Source organism: Apodemus sylvaticus, chromosome 14 (genome assembly GCF_947179515.1).
Source record: "Apodemus sylvaticus chromosome 14, mApoSyl1.1, whole genome shotgun sequence".
NCBI lineage: Eukaryota > Metazoa > Chordata > Mammalia > Rodentia > Muridae > Apodemus > Apodemus sylvaticus.
This window is the reverse complement of record NC_067485.1, coordinates 54,080,662-54,107,295: the sequence shown is the minus strand read 5'-3', so window position 1 is coordinate 54,107,295 and position 26,634 is coordinate 54,080,662. Positions and strand designations below refer to the sequence as shown.

Here is a 26,634-nt window from a genome sequence, read left to right as displayed (position 1 = left end):
GAAGGTTACTGACGTCATCAAGGGAACAGAACTGCCGCAGAGATCAGTTGGCATGGCCCGCTGCCATGTCATTCACTGCCACGTGCTCTGTGTCGCACATCTGCCTCCAGCTGTGCACAATCTCAGTGCCTTCTGTCTCTTTACAGCAAAGGGATTTTTCCCCATATTTTTTTTGTTGGATAGTTTCTTTATTTACACTTCAACTCTTTTCCCTTTCCAGGTCTTCCCTTCGGAAGCCCCCCTCCCCCTGCCTCTGCCTCTATGAGGGTGCTCACCCACCCACTCTCATCTTCAAACTCTGGCATTCCCCTACACTGGGGCATCTAACCCCCTCAGGCCCAAGGGCCGATCCTTCCACTGATTTCAACAAGGCCATCCTCTGACACATATGCGGCCAGAGTCTTGGGTCCCACCATGTGTACTTTTTGGTTGGTGGGCCAGTCCCCGGGAGCTCTGGGGGATCTGGCTGGTTGACACTTGCTCCCCCAATGGGGCTGCAAACCCCCTTAGCTTCTTCAGTCCATTTTCTAACTTCTCCATCAGGGACCCCACACTCAGTCCAATAGTTGGCTACGAGCATCCACCTCTGTATTTGTCAGGCTCTGTCAGAGCCTCTCAGGAGACACCTTATCAGGCTCCCTTCAGCAAGCACTTCCCGGCATCCATAATAGCATCTGGGATTGGTGACTGTGTATGGGATGGATCACCAGGTGTATTGTGCGTGAAAGAGTGGTTCTGTTTCTTATCCCTTCTCTTGGGCTCATTTCCTTCTGTTTGGTTTGTCTAATTTTGCTGGCTGTATTAGTTTTTGTTTTAGCTCACTATATTTTATTAACCCCTAGTAGCCTGTTTGTTTCCTAATGACGGATGGAAAGGGAGTAGATCTGAGTGGGATAGGAGGTAGACAGAAACTGAGAGAAGTAGAGGGAGGGAAAACTGTATTCATAATATAATATGCGAGGAAAAAAATCTACTTTTAATAAAAAAAAAGAACCAGGTGAAAAATAATATCTTAGGTTATATATTTTAAGTGTACTCAACAAATTTCTTTATATGTGTTTAGTGTGCTTGGTTTTGTCAGTACCTTTGCCATTACTCTTATAAATGACATCATTTCAAGACTTTTTTCTTTTTTACTGATTACAGCAGATTATTCATATAAAGAAATAAGTGTGTCCAGGTAATTCCTGGTTAAAAGTCTCTGTTGCATTTACTTGGGTGGGGGAAACAATTGCAAGCTTAGCATTGGTTTCCTCATCTCTCCTCAGGTATACCTTGAGAGGCTCTTGACATACGCAGAGATTGACATCTGTCCAGCCAATTGGAAGCGCATTGTTCTAGGTGCCATCCTGCTGGCCTCTAAGGTCTGGGATGACCAGGCTGTGTGGAATGTGGATTACTGCCAGATCCTGAAGGACATCACAGTGGAGGACATGTGAGTGTTTTGGGGCTGAGGGACAGGGAGACCATGCCTATTTGGGGTGGTAAAAAAGTGGATGAATTTAGCTGACTGTTTGAAGCCAGCCCACAGGGAACCTTGCTATGGAAATGTAGTGAATTGTATTTCTCATCACTTTGATCAAGAACAGGTGCTGGCAGTACTTTCTGGTTTCAGAAAGTATTTGCTGAAACTATTACAGGTAAATATTTCTTTGGAGATTTGTATTTGGGTTCCTGTGTCATGTCAGACTAATAATAAAGTCTTATGTCCCTCTGTGGGCAACAAGGCTAATCCAAGAAGTTCAGAAGCTAAATTAGAATGTTTTCATTTGGCTTCAGATGACACATTCCATGCTTTCGCATATTTGGCAAGTTCAGATACTGAAAATCAGTTCTGTATTCTGGGGCTTGATTTGCACAGGATCATTCCAACATTCTCTCTGTAAGCCCAGTGGATGAACCCCCACATGAGGACCGCTGTTTACCTAGTTCCCAGAGTTACGTGGTGATGTCCCAGCTGGACCAGGCCTCAGATTCTATGAGAAGATTCTGTGAGAATTATTGCCTGAGGGCCTGTACACAGGTATCAGAGAACTGAGAAAGGAAGGCTGCATCATAGAAGCACTCAACCCTCTCAACCACCAGGACTCTTGTCAGTTCTTGTGTTCTTTGCTTGGCTTAGTGCGCGGACTGGGGGGTGGGGGGAGGCGCTGATCACAACCGAGGAAAAATCAGTCAGGGCTATGGTACTCAGGAAAGGCACGGATTTGGCGATGACAAACAGAAACAAACATAGAGGTGGTTTGAATCTGAATGTATTTAGGAACTCTCAAGAAAAGGTTTTTATACACGAGGAGTCGGTACTAGCTAACCTCCTTGAGGAAGGAGGTTACCAGCTCTATACTAGTACACCACATTCTTGGCCCAATATCCCTAGATGGATAATCTTTATGCAACCAGTGTGGGAGAGTCACCAGACTAGAGGCATGTTGGCTAGTAAATGATATAGCTAGAATTTATATTTCTCCTCTTGAGAACAGTTGGAGTCAAAATTGTCTAAACTATATATAATATTGTATTTTTAAATGATTATCGGAATTAGTGTCCTTTTTTACACAAAACCTACAAAATCTGACCAAAATTCCTTCAGCTGAAATTTAGTGTAAAGAATTGTTTGGAGGCTGGAAATAGAGCTCAAAGAGATTCTTGGTTTGGCCCCCAGTAGCTGCAAAAGAGATAGCGAGGATTATTTTGATGAGCATACACTAAATATACATTCTTTTGTTGGATCTTCAGTACCATAAGCAATTATCTATTAAAATGAGGTTGGAATTTTTTTTTCAAGGATTTTCTTGAAGAAAACTAGTTTTTTGACAGCATTATGTTACATGTAATATTAGTATTCATGCAAAAATAGAACTCATATAAAAGTTCTATGTGTTCCATATTTTGTCACAAGAAAAATAATGATTTTTTTTAGACTAGTTTCTATCCTTTCTTTGAACCCTATTGGTAACCAAGCTGACTGATTGCCAAGCAAACCACATGCTAATTCTCATCAGATCATAATAGCTTCTGATGGATGATAGCATTACGCCAGTTTTTGAAAGGAAAAGAAAATGGCCACTTGGTTCCAGAGTGTAGACTATAACCAGATGTGTCGTGCAGTTGCCAGTACTTGGAGGTAGAGACAGGAGAAACAAAATTCAAGGCCAGAGTTTATATAAAATATCCTTTTGAGGAAAATAGAATGTTCTCTTTTCCATGAACTTTACCTACCTCTGGAGACTACAGTCCTCCTCTCCCTCCTGCCTAATTAACAAGCAGCCTGTTGAGACTCTTGTGTGATGACCCCTCCATTTGTCTTGAGTGCCAGAGTTGTTGATTTGAATAGGCTATTTATCTAGGTACTGAGAAGTCTATGCTTCCTCAGAGGAAAAGCTGTGACATACGTGGAGGTATGTGGTGTACAAGTCTGACAGTTCTGTCCCAGATCCAAGCAGAAGACCCAAGTCCATGGGATTCTTTCTAATAGTATGCTTTGTGTAGTGATCCAACATGGCCACAGAAGTCTTCACACATTTAGCTTGATTTGTCCATCTTGTAAAAAATTTGAAAATTTTGTCTTTCCAAAACTTTTTGTCTGCTAAAACGTTTTCATTAAGTGTGATAGCACACACCTTTAATCCCAGCACACACAGGCTGATACAGGATGATCCATGAGTACCAGGTTAGCCAGATCCATGACTTCACTCAGAGAGAGGACGACTTGCTTCTCTCTCCATAATTTGTGATTAACCCCATCTTAAAATGGCAAGTGTGAGCTAGACCCTGAGTGCCACCGTTTTTCGTGTTCTCAGAGTCTGAGGATTTAGATTGTCTCTTTTCTCATTGAACTAAATTTTCTTTTGCATTTCTTTGCTCCTTAATCTTTTCTTAAATTCTCTGTAACAAAAAACATCTGTACAAAGTGACACTGTGATGCTGCTTTCTGGACTGTAGTGGTATCACTTATAAACTTCTTTACTGCATTAGCACTCAGTTGATCAGCATAGTATGAAGAGTCAGTGTGGTGGCACATACCTATAATCTGAGCACTCAGAAGTGTAGGAGGATGCTAAGTTTTAGAGCAGCATGAACCCTGTCTCAAAAAACAAAACAAAACAAAAATAGGAATCTTTAAAGGTTATAAAGTAAATCTATTAATGAGGTTAGTATAGCTGATTTTTTATTCCACCAGTTCATAGTTTTATGTATGATTATTGCCTAGTAACAAAAGCTATTCACATTGTTATGTTACCTTCAATAATATAATAGCTGCGAGATTGTGACATTAGAAGGGATTTTGTTATATTAGTGCTATTGAACTATTTTGCTGTTTTCCGTATTACATACTAAACTCATAGTCATGTGTTAATACAAATTACCTAAGTCCATCAATTTTTTTATTAGCTGGCCACTGAAATTGTTTTCTTAATAGTAACACTCCAGAAACTCCACATTGGGATGAGGCACCTGCATAAGGCTGGGTGCATAGCCCGTCCCACCTCCTAAAGCAGAAGAAAAGTGGTGGAAAGAGACCAAGCCACTGATTTGCTCCATCTCAGAGGCCAGTGAGCTTTAGCAAACAAAAGTAATAATTGGAGTTGTAGGAGACCTTCCCCCATGCTGCGCTTCCCAGCATGCTTGAAGTATTCTTTTTCCTGCAGATAAATGGATATCCCAGCACTAAGACAAGAACCCACATAGAGCCGTGTTATAGGTTCTGGCTGTTAGCAGCCAAATTAGATCTCCTCAGAGTTCAAGCATTCAAGTTCTGACCAATAAAACTCAGGATGTAGCCATAACTTAAATGTTTTTAAAGAAGACATTGTTAAAATGGGGTCATCAGGATGGGCCCTATTCAAATGTGTGTGTTGTCTTCACAAATGAACAAGATTAAGCCATAGACATACAGAGAGATGGCAGGGTGAAGATATAGAGAACGCAGCAATTTCTAACCAAGAAGAAAGGCCACAGCAGATGGCTTGGTTTTGACCTCGCATCCTTCAGAACCAAGGAGAAACATTTGTTGCTTAGGAAGCCCATTCAGCCTTCCTGGTATTTGGGTCTAGTTTTCTGAGGAGACTTTTGCAGATTTCAGTGTTGGGAAATCTTGCTCTAACAAATTCCTGAAAATTGGGAGGTGGGGTAGGGGTAAGGGTATCTTTAGAACTCAGTTCCAGAGGCTAGATGGGTTTGAAGGAATGTTTTCAAAGGGAAAGCTAACCCTGGATTCTTGGAGATTGTTAATAGAAATAGGGACATTGATGGCAGTTCTATTGAGGCCTCAGAAAGAATGCAGCTGTGGAGAAGGTTGTTTGATCTCACGTATAAGTACAGATGCTGCATCATGACCAGACCTGAGAGTAATCGATATAGAAGAAAGTGAAAATTCCAACTCAAAGGGCCAGCAAACATCTTCAACAGAATTATAGAAGAAAACTTTCCTAACCCAAAGAAAGAGATGCCCATAAACATTCAAGAAGCCTACAGAACTCCAAACAGATAGGACCAGAAAAGAAATTTCTCTGGTCACATAATAATTAAAACACCAAATGCACAGAACAAAGAGAATATTGAAAGCAGTAAGGGAAATAGGTCTAGTAACAAATAAAGGTAGACCTATCAGAATTATACCAGACTTCTCAACAGAGACTCTAAAGGCCAGAAGATCCTGGGCAGATGTCACACAGAACCTAAGAGAACAAAAATGCCAGCCCAGGTTACTATATCCAGCAAAACTAGCAGTTACCATAGATGGAAAAACCAAGACATTCCAAGACAAAACCAAATTTAAACAATATCTTTTTGTGTCTGGAGGGGTGGCTTGGAGGTTAAGTACACTGACTGATACACTAGAGGTCCTGAGTTCAATTCCCAGCAACCACGTGGTGACTCACAACCATCTGTAATAGGATCCGAGATACCCTCTTCTGATCTGTCTGAAGACAGAGACTCATTCATATACATAAAATAAATATATTTAAAAAGAAATCTTCCCACAAATCCAGCCCTACAGTGGATACTAGAAGGAAAAGTCCAACTCAAGGAGGAAAAACTACACCCAAGAAAAAGCAAGAAATTGATCTTTCACAACAAACCTAAAAGAAGAGAAATAGACAAACATAATTCCACTTCTAAAAACATACCCAAACTTATGGGACACAATGAAAGCAGTACTAAGAGGAAAATTCATAGCTCTGAGTGCCTCCAAAAAGAACCAGGAGAGAGCATATACTAGCAGCTTGACTGAAAACTCCAGAACAAAAAGAAGCAAATACACCCAAGAGGAGTAGGGCAGGAAATAAAGGCAGGACTGAAATCAGCTGAGTAGAAACAAAGAGAACTATACAAAGAATCAAAAAAAGCCAGGAGCTGGTTCTTTGAGAAAATCAACAAGTTAGATAAAGCTTTAGTCAGACTAACCAGAGGGCACAGAGACAGTATCCAAATTAACAAAATCAGGAATAAAATGGGAGATATAACACTAGAAACTGAAGAAATTAAAAAAATCATCAGATCCTACTACAAAAGTCTCAGCAAAACTGGAAAACCTGGATAAAATGGATGATTTTTAAACAGATACCAAGTACCAAAGTTAAATCAGGATCAGATAAACCATTTAAACAAGCCCATAACCCCCAAGGAAATAGAAGCAATGGTTAGAAGTCTTCCAACCCAAAACACCCAGGGCCAAATGGTTTTAGTGCAGAATTCTATCAGACCCTCAAAGAAGAGCTAATACTGTATTAGTCAGAGTTCTCTAGAGTCACAAAACTTATGGGTAGTCTCTATATAGTAAGGGAATTTGTTAATGACTTACACTCTGTAGTCCAATTCCCCAACAATGGTCAGCAGTATCTGTGAATAAGAGGAAATAAGCTACAAACAGAATTGCTTATAAAGAATTAAATGTTCAAGTTAAATATCTAGAACCACTACAGTCTTCTAATCTTAGCTTTTCATATTGTAAAAGGTGAGTCACTGCTCTAGAAAGAGTACTCCAATGTGAATGAATAGGATGCTAGCTTGGTTTAATTGGCCATGTTAATGGTTTCAACTAAAAGGCACAGACATGGGACGGAACAAAGTAAAATTGCCAGACATACTTAGGATTCTGCAGGACACAGGCATGTAGAGGTATCTGTGGAGGGATCTGGATTTTGGACTTGCTTGAGATTCATAACCTCTTTCTCCCTAGATAAAAGATTTCTGCTTTTTTGCTGAGGTAGTGGGTATCAGGTATCTGTCCACCCCTAGATTCTGGTAGTAGATAACTTTGGCTTTGCAGGTTTATAGCTAGGAAGGAATTTTATCTCAGAAACCAAACCTAGAATTTCAGTCATTCCTTTTTTTTTTTTAACCTTCCCCCCTTTTTTATTAGATATTTTCTTTATTTAAATTTCAAATACTATCCCCTTTTCTCTTTTTTTCTTCCAAAAACCCCCTATCCCATCCCCCACTCCGTGTTTACTAACCCAGCCACTCCTGATTCCCTGATCTAGCATTCCCCTACCCTGGGGCTTGAGCCTTGGGGCAGTTATTGGAGGGAAAGTGGAAAACTCACCTCCATGCCCAGAAGTAAAAGCACTGGTGGGAGATCACTCTTTCCTGGCAGGGAGTCAACAGAGGAAGGTAGAGCGGCCTGGCTCCCTGGTGCAAATGGAGTCCCGAAGGATCCTCTCACTCATTCCTGATTTCAATCTTACGTAGATTAGACTAGATTTAGAGACATTACTGTAGTGAATGAAACAAGGCAGGATGAAGTGAATATTTTCTGTATGTATGTGAGTACTTGAAGCTTGGAGACCAGATGACAGTGTCATGAAGCCAAACCCAAATTCGTATGAGAAGTTCTAAACATTTAAAAGAAAGATCTTTGAAGAAGTAAATAAGTTTATGGTCAGTAGGGTAAACCTGAGGTAGTATGACCATAAGCAGAGACCCCAAGGACATAACAACATCATTGAGACCATGGGAGACCCAGGAGAATGACTAAGATAAGGAGGAAAACCTCAGACCACAAATGTCACCCTCCTACAGAAGAGAGATTGTGTTAGCTGTAGCATTTGTCACAGCAGTCTTAGCAGACTAATATGCTGTAAGCTGTTGAAAAGTATTCTTACCAAGGAATCTGTAGCCTTGAACCACATTTGTAAAAAGGCTTCATACTTTATTGGGTGATAAAGTGGAGACCTTAAGCCCTACGTTCTTTTTTTTAAAGAAGTCCTTGATCTATACTTTTGTACCAAAGCTTGGTAAGTTCTCCAGAGTGAAAGGGGGCATATCATTCAAGTGACTGAGGAAAGAAAATACCTCTTATAGAAGATAACAGGATTGAGGTCTCCTTGGAAGCAAGGAGCCTGGGCTAAGACAAAGAAGAACACAGCCTACTCAGCTGTGGGTTGTGTTCCCAGTGTCCTTAAGTCTGACATCTCTCTGGAGTTTGCCTGCTGACCAACTATGTGCAGAGGGTTGTAGTACAAGGTTTGCGTAGCCACTGGACCTACACTCCTATCTGCAACTGTCTTGGAGAGCAGTTGGTTCCATTTGCAAACTTGTATTAGTCTCAGTTGGACAGTCATACTCCCAACACCAGGCCAATCTTGTGCAGATAGACATAAACCACAGAGTAGTTGTTAAGTTCTCACACCATTACAAAGAAGTTTTTGAACACCATTCTTGTAGGGTCTGTGTGCTACTTAAGATACCTCACATGAATAAAATCAAATAAGGTTTACTTCTTGCAGGCGAATGAAGTCATTTTCTTTTTAAGACTAAATACTCTTATTTGTGTACAATGTCCCATTTTGTTTACCGACTTGGCACCTGCCAGGAGTCACTTCCTGGTGCTTCCACTTATGTTAGTGTACCATGAACATGGCTGTAAAGATATCTTGGAACTCCTTCAGTTCTTTACTCTTGGGCTGTTGCTACATTCAAAAGCTTTTGAGCTTTGAGTTCAATGCTCTAGAAAGACTGGTATGGGATGAGAACAACTTTCTACTCCACTTTTGAGTCCTGCTTTCAGCTTAACTAAATGTTACAAGTTCATTTCTGTACTGTGCCAAACTAGTTTAGCAGTCATTTTTAAAAGGAGCTTTTGTTTATTGACTGAAATATGTATGATAGATGTTGATACCACAACTGTTTCCTTAGGATGACCTAGATGAGGGCAGGAACCTCATCGAGCCTATTTCTTGTGTACTATTGTTAGTTTCCTATTAACTTACTACACAGTAAACTTGCATATGTGTCCTTAAGTTCATTCTGTGAATTGAAAAATCAAGGTACTGGAAATTATTATTTCAAAAATCTTGTTTGAGTTTGCTATGCTGGCTACAAATATGATCTTCCTCTGTCAGGTTCCAGAATCATGGGAATATAGAATTGTGCCATCATAGGGGCTCAGGCTAGCTCTCAAAATGATGAAAAGAAATTTCCTTCTTAGAATAAACTCTGCAGCGATGCCCCTTCATCACTGGAAGGCAGTCTGTACCCGGAAGCTACTGTCTCATGCTCACTTGAATTTACTTTTATTAAATCTCACTTAAACAAAGCAGAGTTAATTTTAAAAGTTTTTTTTTTAAATCCTAATAAGTCCTAAATAACACTTGATTTAAAATTTCTTAAAAGTATAAAATTCAGCACAGTTTGTGCATTTGGTACATGTGAGCTCCTTTCACAAGCACTTATAGAAACAGATAAGATGTCCTGAGAGCGGTGTCCCTCGGCGTTTCCTCTCCAGCTTATATAACTGACTGATTTACTTCCTTTCTTTGTTTCTTATTTAACATTTTTATTAATTCTTCCAGAATTTTGCTCAGTGTACTTTTATCCTAGTCATTTCCTCTTACCAGATCCACCTCTTCCCGTTCCCACCTAACTTTGTGCCCTCTTTTTTTCTTTATTTACTTTATGTCCCAATCACAGCTTCTCCTTCCTCTCCTCCCAGTTCCTTCCTCTGCTTCCCCTCTCCAACTCCCTTTCTCATCTGATATCAACCAGGTTTGGCATATAGCAAGTTGTAGAAAGACTGGGCACATCCTCTTGCGGCTAGATGGGGCAGCTCAGTTAGGGGAAAGGGATCCAGGGACAGGCAATGTAGTCAGAGACAGCTCCGGCTTCTACTTTAGGAGTCCCACATGAAGCCTCAGCTGCATAACTGTTACATATGCGTAGAGGACTTACATTTATGTTCTCTGGCTGGTGGTTCAGTCTCTATGAGCTCTTATGAGCCCAGGGTAGTTGATTTTTAAGTTTTAGTTAGTTTGGTTTAGGTTTAGTTAGTTGTAGCTTTTCTTGTGGTGTTCTTGACTCCTGTGGCCCTTTAATCTTTTTTTCAGGATTCCCCAGGTTCCACTTAATGTTTAGCTGTAGGTCTCTGCATCTGTTTTTGTTTCAGTCTGTTGCTGGGTGAAATCTTTCTGATGACAGTTATGCTAGGCTGTTCAAGGGCGGGCTCCATCTCATGGCACTGGTCTCAAGTTGGGTCAGTCATTCAACCCGTTCCCTCAAATTTTGCTCCATGTTTCATGGTGGGTCTATGGTTTTATGGCTGGGTTGCTGTTTCAATTCCTCCATTGGAAGTGGTGCCTGGTTACAAGAGATAGCCTATTGACTCTTAACTAAAGTCAGACTTAGAGATTCCTTGGGGTTTCCATTGTACTAAGTTTCTAGCTCATCCCAGAAATGCTGCCCCCGCCAATCCATTTGTCTTTCCTAGTACTCTCTCCCTGTGTCCTCCACCCTCCTGATCCCTCCTGTTTCCATCCCCATCTCCACCCTCCTGATCCCACGAGCCCCACCCCAATGCCCAGTGTTTCCCCTGATCATTTAGATTCAAGTGTTCTCTCATTGGACCCCCGTTGTTAATTAGCTTCTTTGGGTCTGTGGATTGTAACATGCTTAACCTATAGTTTAAGAATAATATCCACTTATAAGTGAGTACACGCCACCTTTCTCTTTCAGGATCTGGATTAACTCACTCAAGATCTTTTCTATTTCCATCCGTTTGCCTGCAAATTTCATAATGTCCTTGTTTTAAATGGCATCTTTTTTTTATCCTTTCTTCTATTGAGACATCTAGGTTGTTTCCAGCTTCTGGATACAATAGAAAGTAAAGCTGCTGTGAACATAGTTGAGCAAGCGGGATGGTGGACCATCCTTTGGGTATCTACCCAGGAGTGGTATAGCCAGGTCTTCATGTAGATCTATTCCCAGTTTTCAGAGAAACTGCCAAATTGATTTCCACTTGTACAAGTTTATACTCCAGCAATGGATGAGTGTTCCCCTTGTTCCACGTTCTCATCACCAGCGTAAGCTGTCTCTTTAATTTTTTATTTTTAGCCGTTATAACCAGTGTTAAGATGGAACATCATTGTTGTTTTGATTTGCATTTCCCTGATTACTAAGGATGTTGAACATTTCTTAAGTGGTTTTTGGCCATTAGAGATTACTTTGTCAAGAATTCTCCATTTAGATCTGTACCCCATTTTTAAATTGGGTTATTTGCTTTGTTGATATCTAGTTTCTTGAGTTTTTTATATGTATTGTATATCGGCTCTCTGTCAGAGGTTAAGATTAGTGAAGATCTTTTCCCATTCTGCAGGCTGCCATTGTCCCATTGATGATGTCCTTTCCCTTACAGAAGCTTTTCAGTTTTATGAGGTCTCATTTATTAATTCTTGACCTTAGTGCATGAGCTGTTGGTGTTCTATTCAGGAAGTTATCTCCTGTGTCAATAGGTTCAAGGCTGTTCTCCACTTTTTCTTCTGTCAGGTTTAGTGTATCCAGTTTTATGTTGAGGTCTTTGATCCACTTGGACTTGAGTTTTGTGTGAGGTGATAGATATGGATTCACTTGGCATTCTTCTACATGTAGACATCCAGATTGATCAGCCCCATTTGTTGAAAATGCTTTCTTTTTCCTTTTTCAATTCTATGGTTTTGGCTTCTTTGTCAAAAGTCAAGTGTCCTTAGGTGTATGGATTTACTTCTTAGTCTTCCATTCAATTCCACTGATCAGCCTGTCTGTTTTGTGCCAGTACCATGCAGTTTTATTACTATTGTTCTATAGTACAGATTAAAGGCAAGGATAATGATAAATTCTGAAATTCTTTTATTGTACGGGATTGTTTTAGCTCTCCTGTGTTTTTTGTTTTTCCATATGTAATTGAGAAATGCTCTTTTACAATCTGTAAAGAATTGTATTGGAATTTTGATAGGAATTGCATTGAATCTGTAGATTGCTTTTGGTAAGATGGCCATTTTCACTGTTACTCCATGAGCATGGGAAATCTTTCCATCTTCTGATATCTTCCTCAGTTTCTTCCTTTAGAGGATTGAAGTTCTTATACAGATCTTTCACTTGCTTGGTTAGATTTACACCAAGGTACTTTATATTATTTGTGGCTATTGTAACTGGTGTTGTTTCTCTGATTTTTTTTCTCAGCCCATATATCGTTTGTGTAAAAGAGAGCTGCTAATTTTTTTTAGCTGATTTTTGTATCCAGCCACTGTTCTGAAGGTATTAACCAGCTTTAGAAGTTTGCTGGTAGAATTTTGGAGTCACTTATGTATACTATCATATCATACTCAAGTAGCAATACTTTGACTTCTTCCTTTCCTATTTGCATCCGCTCTACCTAAACCTTCAAACACTATATTGAATAGATAGGATGAGAATGAGGAGCCTTGTCTTATGCCTGATTTTAGTGTAATTGCTTCCAGTTTTTCTCATTTAATTTGATATTCCTATTGGTTTGATATGTATTGCTTTTTTTTTATGTGCCTGGTATCCATGATCTCTCCAAGACTTTTTAACATGGTGAGGTGTTAGATTTTGTCAAAGACAAATCTAATGAAATGATCATATATTTTTGTCTTTGTATCGTTTTGTTTGTAGTTTGTTTATTTGGTGCATTACATTGATTGATTTTCCTATGTTATACCATTCCTGCATCTCTGGGATGAAGCCTACTTGATCATGGTGGATGAATGTTTTTTATGTGTTTTGGGATTTGGTTTCAAGTATTTTATTGACTATCTTGCATTTTATAAGGGAAATTGGTCTGAAATTCTCTTTGTTGAGTCTATGTGTGACTTAGGTATCAGGGTGAATGTGGCCTCATAAAATGAATTTAGCAGTGTTCCCTCTGTTTCTGTTTTGTGGAATAATTGTAGGAGAATTGGAATTGGCTCTTCTTTGAAAGTCTTGGTAGAATTTTTTGGCTAAAACTATCTAGCCAAGGGTGGTGGTGGTGGAGGCTGCTGCTGCTGCTGCTGCTGCTGCTGCTGCTGCTGCTGTTGTTGGGAGAGTTTTAATGTTTGCTTCTATTTCCTTAAGGGTTAGAGGACTATATAGTTTATCTGATATCTTGATTTAACTTTGGTAAGTGATATTTATCAATAAAATCATGCATTTCATTTAGATTTTCCAATTGTCTGGAGTGCAGGTTTTTGAAGTAAGACCTAATTATTATTTGATCTTCTTTGGTGTCTGTTCCCTTTTCATTTCTGATTTTGTTAATTTGGATATTTCCCCTCTGCCTTATCTCTAATTTGGCTAAGGGTTTGTCTATCTTGTTGATTTTTTTTCTCAGCCAATTCTTTGTTTCATTGATTCTCTGTATTTTTGTTTCTATTTTGTTGATTTCAGCCTCACTTCCTTTCCTGCCATCTATTCTTCTTTTTGTTCTAGAAATTTCAGTTATGCTGTTAAGTCACTAATATGAGCTCTCATTAATTTCTTTATGAAGGCATGTAATGCTATGAACTTTCCTCTTACCACAAATTTTATTGTGTCCCATAAGTTTGGGCATGCTATCCATTGATGTTGAGAGATATTAATGACCAATGATTATAATTTCTGTTATTTTAATGTTGGTGGTAGTACTGAGTATGTCCTTGTGTCTGTCTGTGTACCTTGTGTGTCCACACTTTTTGTTTTCTATGTTGTCTTGGTTGTAGTTAGCTTCCTTGACAGTTTTACTTCTACTATATTTATGTAGGACCAGATTTATGTATTAATATTGTTTAAATTTGTTTTTTTTTTTTGGCATGGAATATCTTGTTTTCTCCATCTATGGTGATTAAAAGTTTTGTTGGGTATAGTAGTCTAGACTGGTATCTGTTATCTCTTAGACTGTAAGACATCTGCCCAGGCCCTTCTGACTTTTTACAGTCACTGTTGAGAAGTAGGCTGTAATTCTAATAGGTCTGCCTTTAAGTGGTACTAAGCCCTTTTCCCTTGCAGTTTTTAATATTCATTCTTTGTTCTGTACATTTAGTGTTTTGATTATTATGTGGTGGGAAGACTTTCTTTTTTGGTCTAGTCTTGATGTTCTGTAAGCTTCTTGTACATTTATGGGCATCTTTTTCTTTAGGGTAGGGAAATTTTCTTCTGTGGTTGAATACAGAAGAAAAGGTTGAAAATAATTTTTGAACCTTTGAACTGGAATTCCCCTACCCTCCTCCTCCTCTTCCTCCTCCTCTTTCTCCTCTTCTCCCTCTTCCTTCTCTTCCTCTTCCTCATCCTCTTCCTTCTCCTCCTTTTCTTCTTCTATTTCTGCTATTCTTCATTTTTATCTTTTTATAGTGTCCCAGATTTCCTCGTTGTTTTGTATCAGGAACGTTTTAGATTTAATATTTCTTTGGCTGGTTTATCACTATCTTTTTTTTTAATTTTATTTGATATATTTTTTATTTACATTTCAAATGATTTCCCCTTTTCTGGTCCTCCACTCCCTGAAAGTCACATAAACCCCCTCCCCTTCCCCTGTTTTCCCACCCACTCCTTCTCACTTCCCTGTTCTGGTTTTGCCTTATACTGCTACACTGAGTCTTTCCAGAACCAGGGGCCACTCCTCCGTTCTTCTTGTACCTCATTTGATGTGTGGATTATGTTTTGGGTATTCAAGTTTTCCAGGCTAATATCCACTTATTAGTGAGTGCATACCATGATTGATCTTTTGAGACTGGGTTACCTCACTTAGTATGATGTTCTCCAGTTCCATCCATTTGCCTAAGAATTTCATGAATTCATTGTTTCTAATGGCTGAATAGTACTCCATTGTGTAGATATACCACATTTTTTGGATACCTGGGTTCTTTCCAGCTTCTGGCTATTATAAATAGGGCTGCTATGAACATAGTGGAGCATATATCCTTATTACATGCTCAGGAATCCTCTGGGTATATGCCCAGGAGTGGTATAGCAGGATCTTTCGGAAGTGACGTGCCCAGTTTTCTGAGGAACCGCCAGACTGATTTCCAGAGTGGTTGTACCAATTTGCAACCCCACCAGCAGTGGAGGAGTATTCCTCTTTCTCCACATCCTCGCCAACACCTGCTGTCTCCTGAGTTTTTAATCTTAGCCATTCTGACTGGTGTAAGGTGAAATCTCAGGGTTGTTTTAATTTGCATTTCCCTGATGACTAATGAAGTTGAGCATTTTTAAAGATGTTTCTCTGCCATCCAAAGTTCTTCAGGTGAGAATTCTTTGTTTAACTCTGTACTCCATTTTTTAATAGGATTATTTGGTTTTCTGGGGTCTAATTTCTTGAGTTCTTTGTATATATTGGATATTAGCCCTCTATCTGATGTAGGGTTGGTGAAGATCTTTTCCCAATTTGTTGGTTGCTGATTTGTCCTTTTGATGGTGTCCTTTGCTTTACAGAAACTTTGTAATTTTATGAGGTGCCATTTGTCAATTCTTGATCTTAGAGCATACACTATTGGTGTTCTGTTCAGGAACTTTCCCCCTGTACCGATGTCCTCAAGGGTCTTCCCCAGTTTCTTTTCTATTAGCTTCAGAGTGTCTGGCTTTATGTGGAGGTCCTTGATCCATTTGGATTTGAGCTTAGTACAAGGAGACAAGGATGGATCAATTCCCATTCTTCTGCATGCTGACCTCCTGTTGAACCAGTACCATTTGTTGAAAAGGCTATCTTTTTTCCATTGGATGTTTTCATCCCCTTTGTCGAGGATCAAGTGGCCATAGGTGTGTGGGTTTATTTCTGGATCTTCAATCCTGTTCCATTGGTCCGCCTGCCTGTCACTGTACCAATACCATGCAGTTTTTAACACTATTGCTCTGTAGTATTGCTTGAGGTCAGGGATACTGATTCCCCCAGATTTTCTTTTGTTGCTGAGAATAGTTTTAGCTATCCTGAGTTTTTTGTTGTTCCAGATGAATTTGAGAATTGCTCTTTCTAACTCTATGAAGAATTGAGTTGGGATTTTGATGGGTATTGCATTTAATCTGTATATTGCTCTTGGCAAAATGGCCATTTTAACTATATTAATCCTGCCGATCCATGAGCATGGGAGGTTTTTCCATTTTTTGAGGTCTTCTTTCTTCTATTTCCTTCTTCAGAGTCTTGAAGTTCTTATCATACAGATCTTTTACATGTTTGGTAAGAGTCACCCTAAGGTACTTTATACTGTTTGTGGCTATTGTGAAGGGTGTCATTTCCCTACTTTCTTTCTTAGCCTGCTTATCCTTTGAGTATAGGAAGGCTACTGTTTTGTTTGAGTTATCAGTATCTTTTATTGTATCTTCTGTACTCAGCTGAGATTCTCTCTTCCATCTCCTGTAGTCTGATAGTGATAACTCGCATCTGCACTTTCTGTTTCATTTCCAGTATTCCTCAGTTTGTGTTGCTTTTTATTGTTTCTGTTACTATTTTCAGTTCTTGAGTAATTTAATTTGTTTCACCTGTTTGATTGTATATTTCTGTATTTCTTTATGGGATTTATTCATTTCCTTTTTACTAGCCTCTGTCATCTTCATAAGACTGAATATAAGGTAATTTTATGTGTGTGGGATTCCACTGTGGTTCTTAGGCACAGGCTGAATGGGACTGAGAGCAAGACAGTGATGCACTGGCTTAGGTCTGAAGAGGCTGCAAGGATGTTCAGCTTCACAGTGGGGAGTAGAGGCCAGACCCCGAGCAAGTGCTCAAATCCTCCATCTCCGGCTGCCCCGCCCACCAGAGCAGGACCCTCCTTGCTCAGGACTTTACTCACTTATCTAGAAAAACAGCTGGCATGAAAAGCAGCTAAGAAATGTAGACGTCAAACCAAACAATTACAGTATGCGTTGACAAAGGGCAGAAGCAAGTACCCCAGAGTTTTGGCCCAGCATACTAGGTGCTTACATTCTAGGGAGACACTCAGGACCAGCTCCCGCAATATTAACTAAGCACGCCTACTTTGAAAGATGAATGAAATATTCTTGGTGTTGAAATATGAAAATTCACTCTGGCTGTTGCCATTCCTACTTACCAAAGTAAAAGTAAAAGCTGTCTGTGTACCTAAACACCTCTCCTCTCACTGGAGACCTGTGCAGCTGCCACATGGGACCTATAGAAAGGCCCATCTGCAGACCAGCTCAGTTACAGCTGGAGTAGAGGTTGTCAGCTTCTCTAGCATGTTCCAAAACACCCAGGGCCCTGGAATCCCTTAAGGGCTGGGGCTGGAATTGACTTTTCACACGAGAAGCCCCTAAATACTTCCCTCTTCCTCTCAGTGAGGAAGTATAGACCTTGGCTACAGAGGCCAGCTGCTCCTGCATATTTTCTGAGACTCCCTGGTCTGTTCTTTGATGGATTCCTTGAGGGACAGGTGTTGGCTGTGTTAGAGCTTAGTGATATGAGTCTCTCTAAAGTAGTCCCCGTTGATGGTCGCAGTCGGGCTTCATCCTTCTGGGGTCCAGCTCTTGGGGATTTGCCTTTTAATACCTGTTGTTGGTCATTGCATAGCTGGTGTTCAACCAGGCAGTTATTAATTAGATTAATTTCCTTCCTGGAGGATACAATTTTCTGGAGTCTTAAGTGAGGGGCAGCCATGCCTATTCATAGAGCAGCTAAGTGTGACTGTTGTCCCTTTTGTTTTGCAGGAATGAACTGGAGCGGCAGTTTCTTGAATTGCTACAGTTTAACATCAATGTTCCTTCCAGTGTGTATGCCAAGTATTATTTTGATCTTCGTTCCCTGGCAGAAGCAAACAACCTGAGCTTTCCTCTGGAGCCCCTAAGCAGGGAGCGTGCCCACAAGCTTGAGGTAAGGGGGGTTCACACACCACTGCAGGGCATTGCCCCATTACCTCTCTGTGCTCCACACCTTCAGTGGTCTCCAGTATGTGTTGGGAAATAAGGACTGGACCCTAGATGGATTGCAGGCCAGCTCCTTAACTGAGTATATATGTATTCTTCATTTCTTAACAACCATAAGGCAGATTTTCCTTATTGTACACCTATTCCATTTCTAAATGATTCTTTTTAACAAACTGGTTTTACTTTTTTTGTTTTTATAAGTTCCCAAAATAAGTATTTTCCACCATACAATTACAAAAAAGGGGACTTGGGGGGGGGGGAGGGGAAGCTGCCAAGTGGCCTTAGCAATTGAGAATCCAGAAAAGCTATTATTAATGTCTTTTTTTTTTTTTTCCTAAAGGATTCTTTTGTAGTTGGAACTCAGGCCTGCCTCAGTGGATATGGTCTGGGTTGAAGGCTGTTCTTACTAACCCATGACTGTTTATCACAGCAAATGTATGTTTCCACCAGCTCTTCAGGTCTGGTGTAATGGGTAGCATGAAAGGCAGTGGTAAGAAGGAACTCTAGTGACCCCTGCTGTATTGTGTGCTAACCCTATTCTCTGTCCCTCTGGACTTCAGCCCCTAGACAGTGTGGTCTCAGCCATAGAGCTTGTTCTAGTTTAGTGTCTGTGCTTTAATAAAACATTACTAATACCAGCTTGAGAAAGAAAGAACTATATTTCTACATTATAGTTCTTCATTGAAAGAGAAGGCACGGGCAGGACCCCAGAAGCTAGAACTAAAACAGGCTAAAGAGGAATGCTGCTTGATGGTTTGTTCTCACGACCTGTCCAGTGTGCTTTGTTATAGCCCAGGACCACCTACCCAGAGCTGGCATTCCAACAGGCCAGTCTGATAGAAACAGTTCTCAGTTAAGGTTTTGTCCTCTCTAGTGACTCTATCTTTTGTGAAGTTAACAAAAAACAAACAAGTTAACCAGTGCAAAGCCTTAGACCACAGTCGAAGATGAGACAGTCCCTTCCCAAACTTGTCAAGGCCTTAAGTTCCTCCTACTCCACTGTTTGGCCTAGTGCTCTGAAAAGGTCAGTAGTTGTATAAAATCAAGCCAGAGGTAGAAAAAGGTTTTTTGTTTGTTTGGTTTGGTTTTGGTTTGTAAGGAAGAATCTTTAGTATGAATTTTCTTCACATTCATTCTGGTGAAAACTGTTGCAGTTTTCTTACTGTTGCTGTTAAAAAAATACCCTGACCACAATATGAAGGAGAAACGGGTTAAGGTTAGGATTTTAAGATACAGTTCGGCTGTCAAGGACCCAGACCAGGGAGTGGGGCTTACCACAGTGGACAGATCTTCCTACATCAGTTACAGTAATCAGGACAGTCCCTACAGACATGCCCACAGGCCGCTCTGCTCTAGAGAGTTCCTCATTGAGACCTTTTTCTCAAGTGATACAATATCATCCCTGTTCCTGGTCATTGTATTCAATAACAAGTTGTTGGTTTAGGCACATAAGTTCTAGGTTTTTTGTTTTTTGTTTTGTTTTTGTTTTTTCCTTAAAAATTACAGTTAAGAGAGCAGTTAGGCATCGTATTGTTTGTTTGTTTGTTTGTTTGTTTATGTAAATTTTGGAGACAGGGTCTATTTTCCTAGCCCTGACTGGACTCACTATGTAGGTCTCAAACTCACAGAAATCACCCTGCACCTGCTTCCTAAGTACTTTGTTTAAAGCTGTGCATCACAACACCCCAGCAGTCCATTAATTTTAAGATGGAAACTCAGTAAAGCAAGAAGATAAGGAGACAGTCTGGGTGCTAAGCACTGGGACTAAAGAAAAACTCCAGGGAGGTGCCACTGTCCCCTTCTGTGCAGATCTGTACCATATGCAAAGTACCTTACATATTTGTCTTAAAAAATTACTCTCAACCAGGCTCAAGGTGTTTTGAAAACTCTGTCTCCATGTCAGAGAAAGCTGTTGTTACCACATATAATCTGGTTAAGAGGGAACACTACTATCTGTTGTTATTATGAATTCAGACACACACTATTCATGAGAAATAACAATTGGTAATCTCAGAAAGTTTAAATAAAAGACCTAAGAGCTCTGCACATAGTGCTTGGGGTGAGACAGCTCGGCCTAGTAATCTGTCCGCTCTCCCAGCTGACCACTTGGCTTCAACATGGATGCCCTTCTGGTTTCTCTTCTCCAATCTGTCTTCTCTGCTGATACTGGAAGTCATTTTCTTAAAATGCAGCCTTTGATTTTTGTCATGTTCTCTTATGATTAGTGTCAGTTTTGCACTGGCTACAGACTAATAGTGTTTCCATCCTGACCTGTGTGGGCTCTCCATCCCTCAAAACCTTCTGTCTGGTCTCACTAACACCCACCATGTGGGCCCACCCTGGCTCCTAGGTCAAACTCTGGACACCTTATTTGTTGCCTTACTATGATTGTCTCTCACCAGTATAGTGCTCATGGTTGTCCCTCACAGTAGCCTTGGGTGTTTCTTCTCTTTTGCTTTCAAGATCATGAGGACACACACCCACCACCACCACCACCCCATTTCAAAACAGGGTTGGAGTTGTGCTAGGCAGCCAGACCAGTTGAGCCAGCAGATGAGACAGCCTTGCAGGCCCCTGGCTGAGGCCGGACCTTGGTGTGTACCCTGACCTGCTTTGTCTTTCTCCCTCTCAGGCCATCTCTCGTCTCTGTGAGGACAAGTACAAGGACCTGAGAAAGCCCATGAGGAAGCGTTCAGCCAGTGCTGACAACCTGAGTCTGCCACGGTGGTCCCCGGCCATCATCTCCTAAGTGGGGCACTCTCCTGAGGCCAGGCTGTCCTCAGGTTCTCCTTTGTTTAAGAAAAGTTGGACTTGGGTGATTCAATTTGATTTTTCTTTTTTCCTTCTGTTTTTAACAATAGCCCCATCAAGGCTGCCTTCACACCCACCTCTACACTGCGTGGCTGCACGCAAAGAGGCTTTAAGGGACGTGAAATCAGTATTCAGGAAACTCGGTGTCAAGCCTTCCCGGCCGTCACAAATAGCACTTCTTTCATGGAGGAAACAGACTCTAATCCTGGAGAAGGAAATGAAGGAAAAGGAAGTTGTGTTGAGGCAGAGATTACTTGGTAGCGTTGCTGTTGGTTTCTGGGTCCTTGTCTGGTCATAGATACCAGATGGAGCCAGGTGATAGTTAGCAGAGTTGAATGCATCTCCAAATCAGGAACGCCATGCTATGCCCTTGGAATCAGTATGCTCTGGAGGACTTCCTGCATTCCTTCTTGCTGCTCTCTTGGGATTGGGGATGGGGATATTTGCTCATTTTTATTCTGGTTTGATTTTGATTCCTCAGAGCAGAGAGTATAGTTTGTAACCACCATGGCACAGACATACAAATAAATAGTACTGATTGCTTATCTCTGCTCCATTTTCTCTAGCCTTCTTCTGAGCTTTCTTCCTCACAAGTAAGATGTGCTTGTTGTGTTTCTACACACCTGTTTTATACGATTCTCTTTCAACAAAAGCAGGATTAACTTGACTGTAGTACTGAACCAAAACTATCCCTCTCCTGCCTAATTCTAAGAACATTCTGTCTAGATTAACATGGGTGCTTGTGCCTTCCAGTTTTCTTGCAATTGGTTGTTCTTGGTTTTGGTTTTGTCACCTCCTCTCCATCCCAGGTTCTCTTTTTCCTGCTGACATGAAGGTGTAATTACAAAACTCGATCGGCTTTGCGGCTAAAGGCAAAGGTCCTCAGCACAGGCATCTTGGATAGAGAGGCATCCGGGAAGCCAGGTTTCCTGACCTCATGAGGAGCCCTGTCCATGTGCTCCCTGCCTGGTCGTTCTTCTACTTCCATGTCCATTGTTGTAAGCAATATTCTCCTTGAATTTTATATGCTTCCTTTAAATCAAATTTAGTCTATTTGTATACTGTTTTTTTTTTTTAATCTAAAATTTAGAAAATGGGGAGTGGGTGGGTGGGTATTCCAGTGAGAAGATCACTAAAGGGAAAAATGTTACTATTTCCTGAGGTATTTTTCACAGAATGATTGAATAAAAACAAAAATTCAACTTGCATTCTCATTGTAGGTGCTTGGAGAAGCTACATAAACTGTGAAGGTCCATACTTCCTTAATTATAACCAGCTTTTGTGTTTTCTGACTGTTTCTGACTTGTTTTGGGGATAGATTAAACTCTTCTATTGAGTACAATAAAAGGGTTAAAGGTACCTATCAAAGAGAGAATCTAACATGAAATCTAAGAGTCTGAGTCACACACAAGTGCTTTGCTTCTGCCCATCTTCTTTGGTTGCAGTGACCGAAGTTTGTAAGGTTTTCCTTGTTCAAAACAAATCGTAGCATTTGCTTTGTTATATACTCCTCCTGTGTGAGCTTGGAAAAGTTTAGAATTGTGTGTTAGTTTTGAATACCCTGAAATCGTAGGCCTGACCCCTTTCAAAAGAGCACACTTTGAAAATGGAAGGAACAAAATGTCAAAATCCTAAAGATATGGAGCCACAAATGTTAGTCAGGATTCAGTGCAGTTCTTGTGCAGTTCTGTATGCAATATGAGCACGTTTTAGCCTAAACTTCCAAAGCAGGAAGTAAAAATTAACTACCCTCCTGTGCATCTCTGATGATATGTTCTGAGTGGGAAACAGGATCAGCTTCTCTCCTTACGAACCTTAGACAGAGATCTAAAAAGGTAGAAAATATCATTTTGTATTCCCTCATCTCTATAACTCTAAAAGGGACCTATTTTCTTAGCCAAATATGAATACCTCTTAGATGAATACCTTCCTCTCATGTAAAGTACCTTATTTTACCTGCCCATTTCAGGAAAGAACTGCTGACTTGATAGCAGAAATCTTATTTTTATTCCTTTTATTTGAATGGGAGATTTGGAAATTGTCTTATGTAAATAGTTCAATGCACCTGATACTATTTTGTGGAGTTTATTAAACTACTTTAAAAGATTGTACAGTGTATTTGTTGTATGTGTGTACGCACAGTCTGGTATCTGACATCCAACAGTGACTCTTTATAGCTTGGCTTGGTTTCATTCAGACTGTTGAGTATTGTTTTCAAGCCTTGTTCACTGGACTCTACCTCTGAATAGGAAAGTTTTCCCTTCCAATCAATGAGTGTTACGCTGTATTAATTGGTTGTATTTGTTGCACTAAGGATTTCAGTTGTACTGTTTAGTCTGAATTACTAGGCATGTAAGTATAGGCTCATTTAATTTTTCTATACATAATGAAGACTTACTTTTGTTTTCTGGGTTGTTCTCAGGTTGCCAAAAGAAAAAGGAGATAAAACAAATCTGATAGCAGTGTTGATAAATCATAGTGACTGTGACTTGTTTGCTACTTAGTTTGGTGTTCAACAGGTAACACTGGATGCTGTTGGGGAATGCTATCCCAGTGCAGCCTCTAGTAAAGAGTTCCTTGTCATTGTTGAAGGATGAAGAAAGCCACAGTTTCTTAACTAGAGACTTGATTTAAACAGTAAATATAATTTGTTGAAGAATAAACACACATTCCGGTAAATTTTGTTTTACTGTTTCACTGGGAAAAGATAGGAGTTAAGTTTAAATGAAGTTAAGTTAAAATATACTGAGATCAGGAAGGTTCTAGAGGTGCTCTCATGCCTTAATGCTCAGGTGAGACCAGCTGTGGCTTCATGCCTCCAGCTGTTGACGATGGCTCTTCTGTGTCCCTTCACCACGGTCTTTACCTGGGATATCTCCAGCTTGGTGTCTCCCTTGCTGCGGGGGATTTTGCTGCTTAGCTGAGCTTCAAGGCAGAATTTGGTGAGGTATGACTTTGCATATTCCTGCTGCTGTAGGGACTGCAACCTGGGGCCATATTGTAAGCTTTGAGTTTATATATGTATATATTCTTAGTTCACTATAGGTATTTAATAAGTTAAATATATATATATATATGTACATAGAACAAATACTGTCTGCCTTCCTGCTATATTTTTTTAGTTATGTTGATATAAATTGGACAGTGTTTTCAGTGGTAACATTGGATCATGATTTTGAGGCTGGCCTGCCTGGACTATGTAGTAATACTCAGCCTCAAAAAAGTAAAATTGATGAGGTTTTAGGGGTGATGAGTAAATTAATTCTAACAACAGTGAGAGAAAGTGTGTGTGTCTTCAATGACTGAGAAACTGAAACCCACCTGGGACTTCAACCAGGTGAGGAGTTAAGTTAGCCAGTGGGAACCAGATAGAGCACATGCTTTCCTTAAATACTGCTTCTGTCTTAGAAACCACTATGTCTTCATATGCCTTCAGTGGAGTGAATGGCTCGAGTCTGAGCCTTGGCAATTTTTACAAACATGAATGGTCTTCTGAAAAGCTAGCCACAGATGGTGCCTATCCTTGTCACCAGGAGGAAACAGGAAGCATAGCCTGCAGCAGAACTGGGAAAAGTACTTAGCTTTGGGCTAAAACCTCTCAGCTCTGTGAACAGAAAGAAAACTCCAACCCATAATACTAATAACAGTTCAGCCCTACTGAAAGCAAAACACTGAGCAGCACCAGAATGCCCTCCCAAAAGCAAGCTGACAGCTCCATTAGAGACAAGGGAGTCAGTGAGGTGTGCTCACACTGCTCATGACTTTACCAAGCCATACTCCGTGCTGCTTGTTAGAGTTTCATACTGAGTTTGTACATGTCAAGGCCACAGATCCTCTGGTGCCATTTTTATTAGAAACTTCTTCAGTAAGCAATACAAAAATTACTACTTTTACTGATGGTGTGTCATTAGAAGCTGCTGTATGTGTACACTGCTGCAGGGTGAGCTATGCCCAAGCCAGGACTTGTTCAAAAACCATGTAGAGTTCTCCAAGAACCTGTTTATACTAAGAAATGCCCTCCAACATGTCTGACTGGTTGGCATTTGGGGTTTATAGGTCCTAGTAAACCATCTTGTGTCCTTTTGTGATTTGTTTGGGGGCAAGGGACTTTATTCCTTTTGAGAACTTTTGTTTATAAATAGATTCATATGTGCAATCAAAAAACTGTCATCTCAAAATAAATACAGTTTTGACAAAAATGTTAACCATGACTTCATCTTATATGTAATACTTTATTGATGTTGATATTGATCTGTGTTGTAATGGAACCTGGAATTCTAGTCCAAGACTAAACTATGACACCACCTTCACCTCCATCCTCACAGTGAAGGTTGTTGTCAGAGACTCTTGCTAGTACATAAACCCATGTACTAAATGATTCGTGGGGGATGTTAGGAAATGTAACTGCAGTTTTTAGAAGGGAACCTGTGTTCCCTGGGGGTGTTAGTCAGCTTTTGTAACATCCACTCCAAGAGAGGGTAGCTCGTTCATTGGTAGATGCAGTTCTCATATAAAGGCTGTGGTTGTTCCAAGGTCAGCTATATTCTGTCCTTTTTCGGTGTTCTTGTAGTCATTATTGGCCTTGTCCTCAAGTAGAATTCCACTAAATCTAGCCATTGTGTTTGCTATTCCGGGTTGCTAGAGTCTGGGAAGTGAGGTGGATATCTGATTTCACCCCCCACCTGAAGGTGTTCTAGAAAGAGAAATTTCTAGGCTTGCAAAACCTGAACTCATCCTGGAATCCTAACCTTAGAAGAAGAGGAGGAGGAGGAGGAGGAAGAAGAGGAAGAGGGAAGAAGGAAGAAGAAAGAAAAAAAAAAAAAGCCAGAGGATTTTGCCTACTCCCTTGTGGCACCTGTCCAGAAGACTAATAAGCACCCACCTCCAAGCTTCCCATATCTGCACCTGAGCACCAGCTGCTGCAGTCTGGAAAAGTTCTTGCATTTAAGGGAATATCTAAAAGTTGGGGAAACCTGGAAAAAGACTGATATTTGTGAGTAAAACATGGGGAAGTAACTGTAGTGTGGGATTCCATATGGGAAGCCTTAGTGACCTCACATATCAGCAGATAAGTGAAAGATATATCCTGGTCATGACAAGAATTCTGAATGTGTCTTTATTTTGGATAATTCTAAATTTCCAGGAATCTCTGGAGATTAATAACAGAAGCTCTCATTGAATTGGTGTGTAAGAAAGAAACAAAGAGATTGAAGGTGATGCAGTGGGTCACATACTTGCCAGTCCTGTCCAGACACCTGCAGTGCTGAGCATGCATATTAGTTTCCTACAGGTGGTAAAACCTGAAACATTCCTATCCTAGAATATTACCCAGAAAATGTATATTTGTTTAATAAGTTAATTTTAATGTAGACTTTAAATGAGCCCTATATTACCTTCAGAAGCTGTATTGAACATATATGGTGGTAGACAGGCTAGTGTTAGGGTAGATGCAGTATAAACAGACAAGGTCTTGGCTGGATGGCTCAATAATCTTAAAACTATGGATGGTGTGGTAATAAGATGGGAAAATGGAGTGGAAGTGACCTTTTGAATTGAGGTATCTGTGGAAGAGGCAAAGAGGGTTACTATGGTGGGCTACTGAAGTGTTAAACTGTTTGAACCAGACCCTATGGCCAAGTGTGGTCCTGGTACTCAGAGGTCAGTGTATACAAAGGACAACAGTGGGAGGAGCTCTGCCTTCTTCACACATGAAATATTGGCAAC

General features: G+C 40.3%; 1 protein-coding gene across 2 annotated transcripts in view; it reads left to right on the top strand.

The window, feature by feature from the left end:
- The window catches only part of Ccny (cyclin Y), a 133,312-nt gene extending 110,295 nt beyond the window's left edge, over nt 1-23,017 (top strand). For both annotated transcript variants that reach the window (XM_052156674.1, XM_052156673.1), the window contains 3 exons: nt 1,269-1,435; nt 17,884-18,046; nt 20,732-23,017. In XM_052156674.1, the coding sequence (XP_052012634.1) occupies nt 1,269-1,435; nt 17,884-18,046; nt 20,732-20,848 (447 nt within the window). In that variant the 3' untranslated portion in view covers nt 20,849-23,017. The remainder of the gene's footprint in view (nt 1-1,268; nt 1,436-17,883; nt 18,047-20,731) is intronic.
- Nucleotides 23,018-26,634: the final 3,617 nt, after the last annotated feature.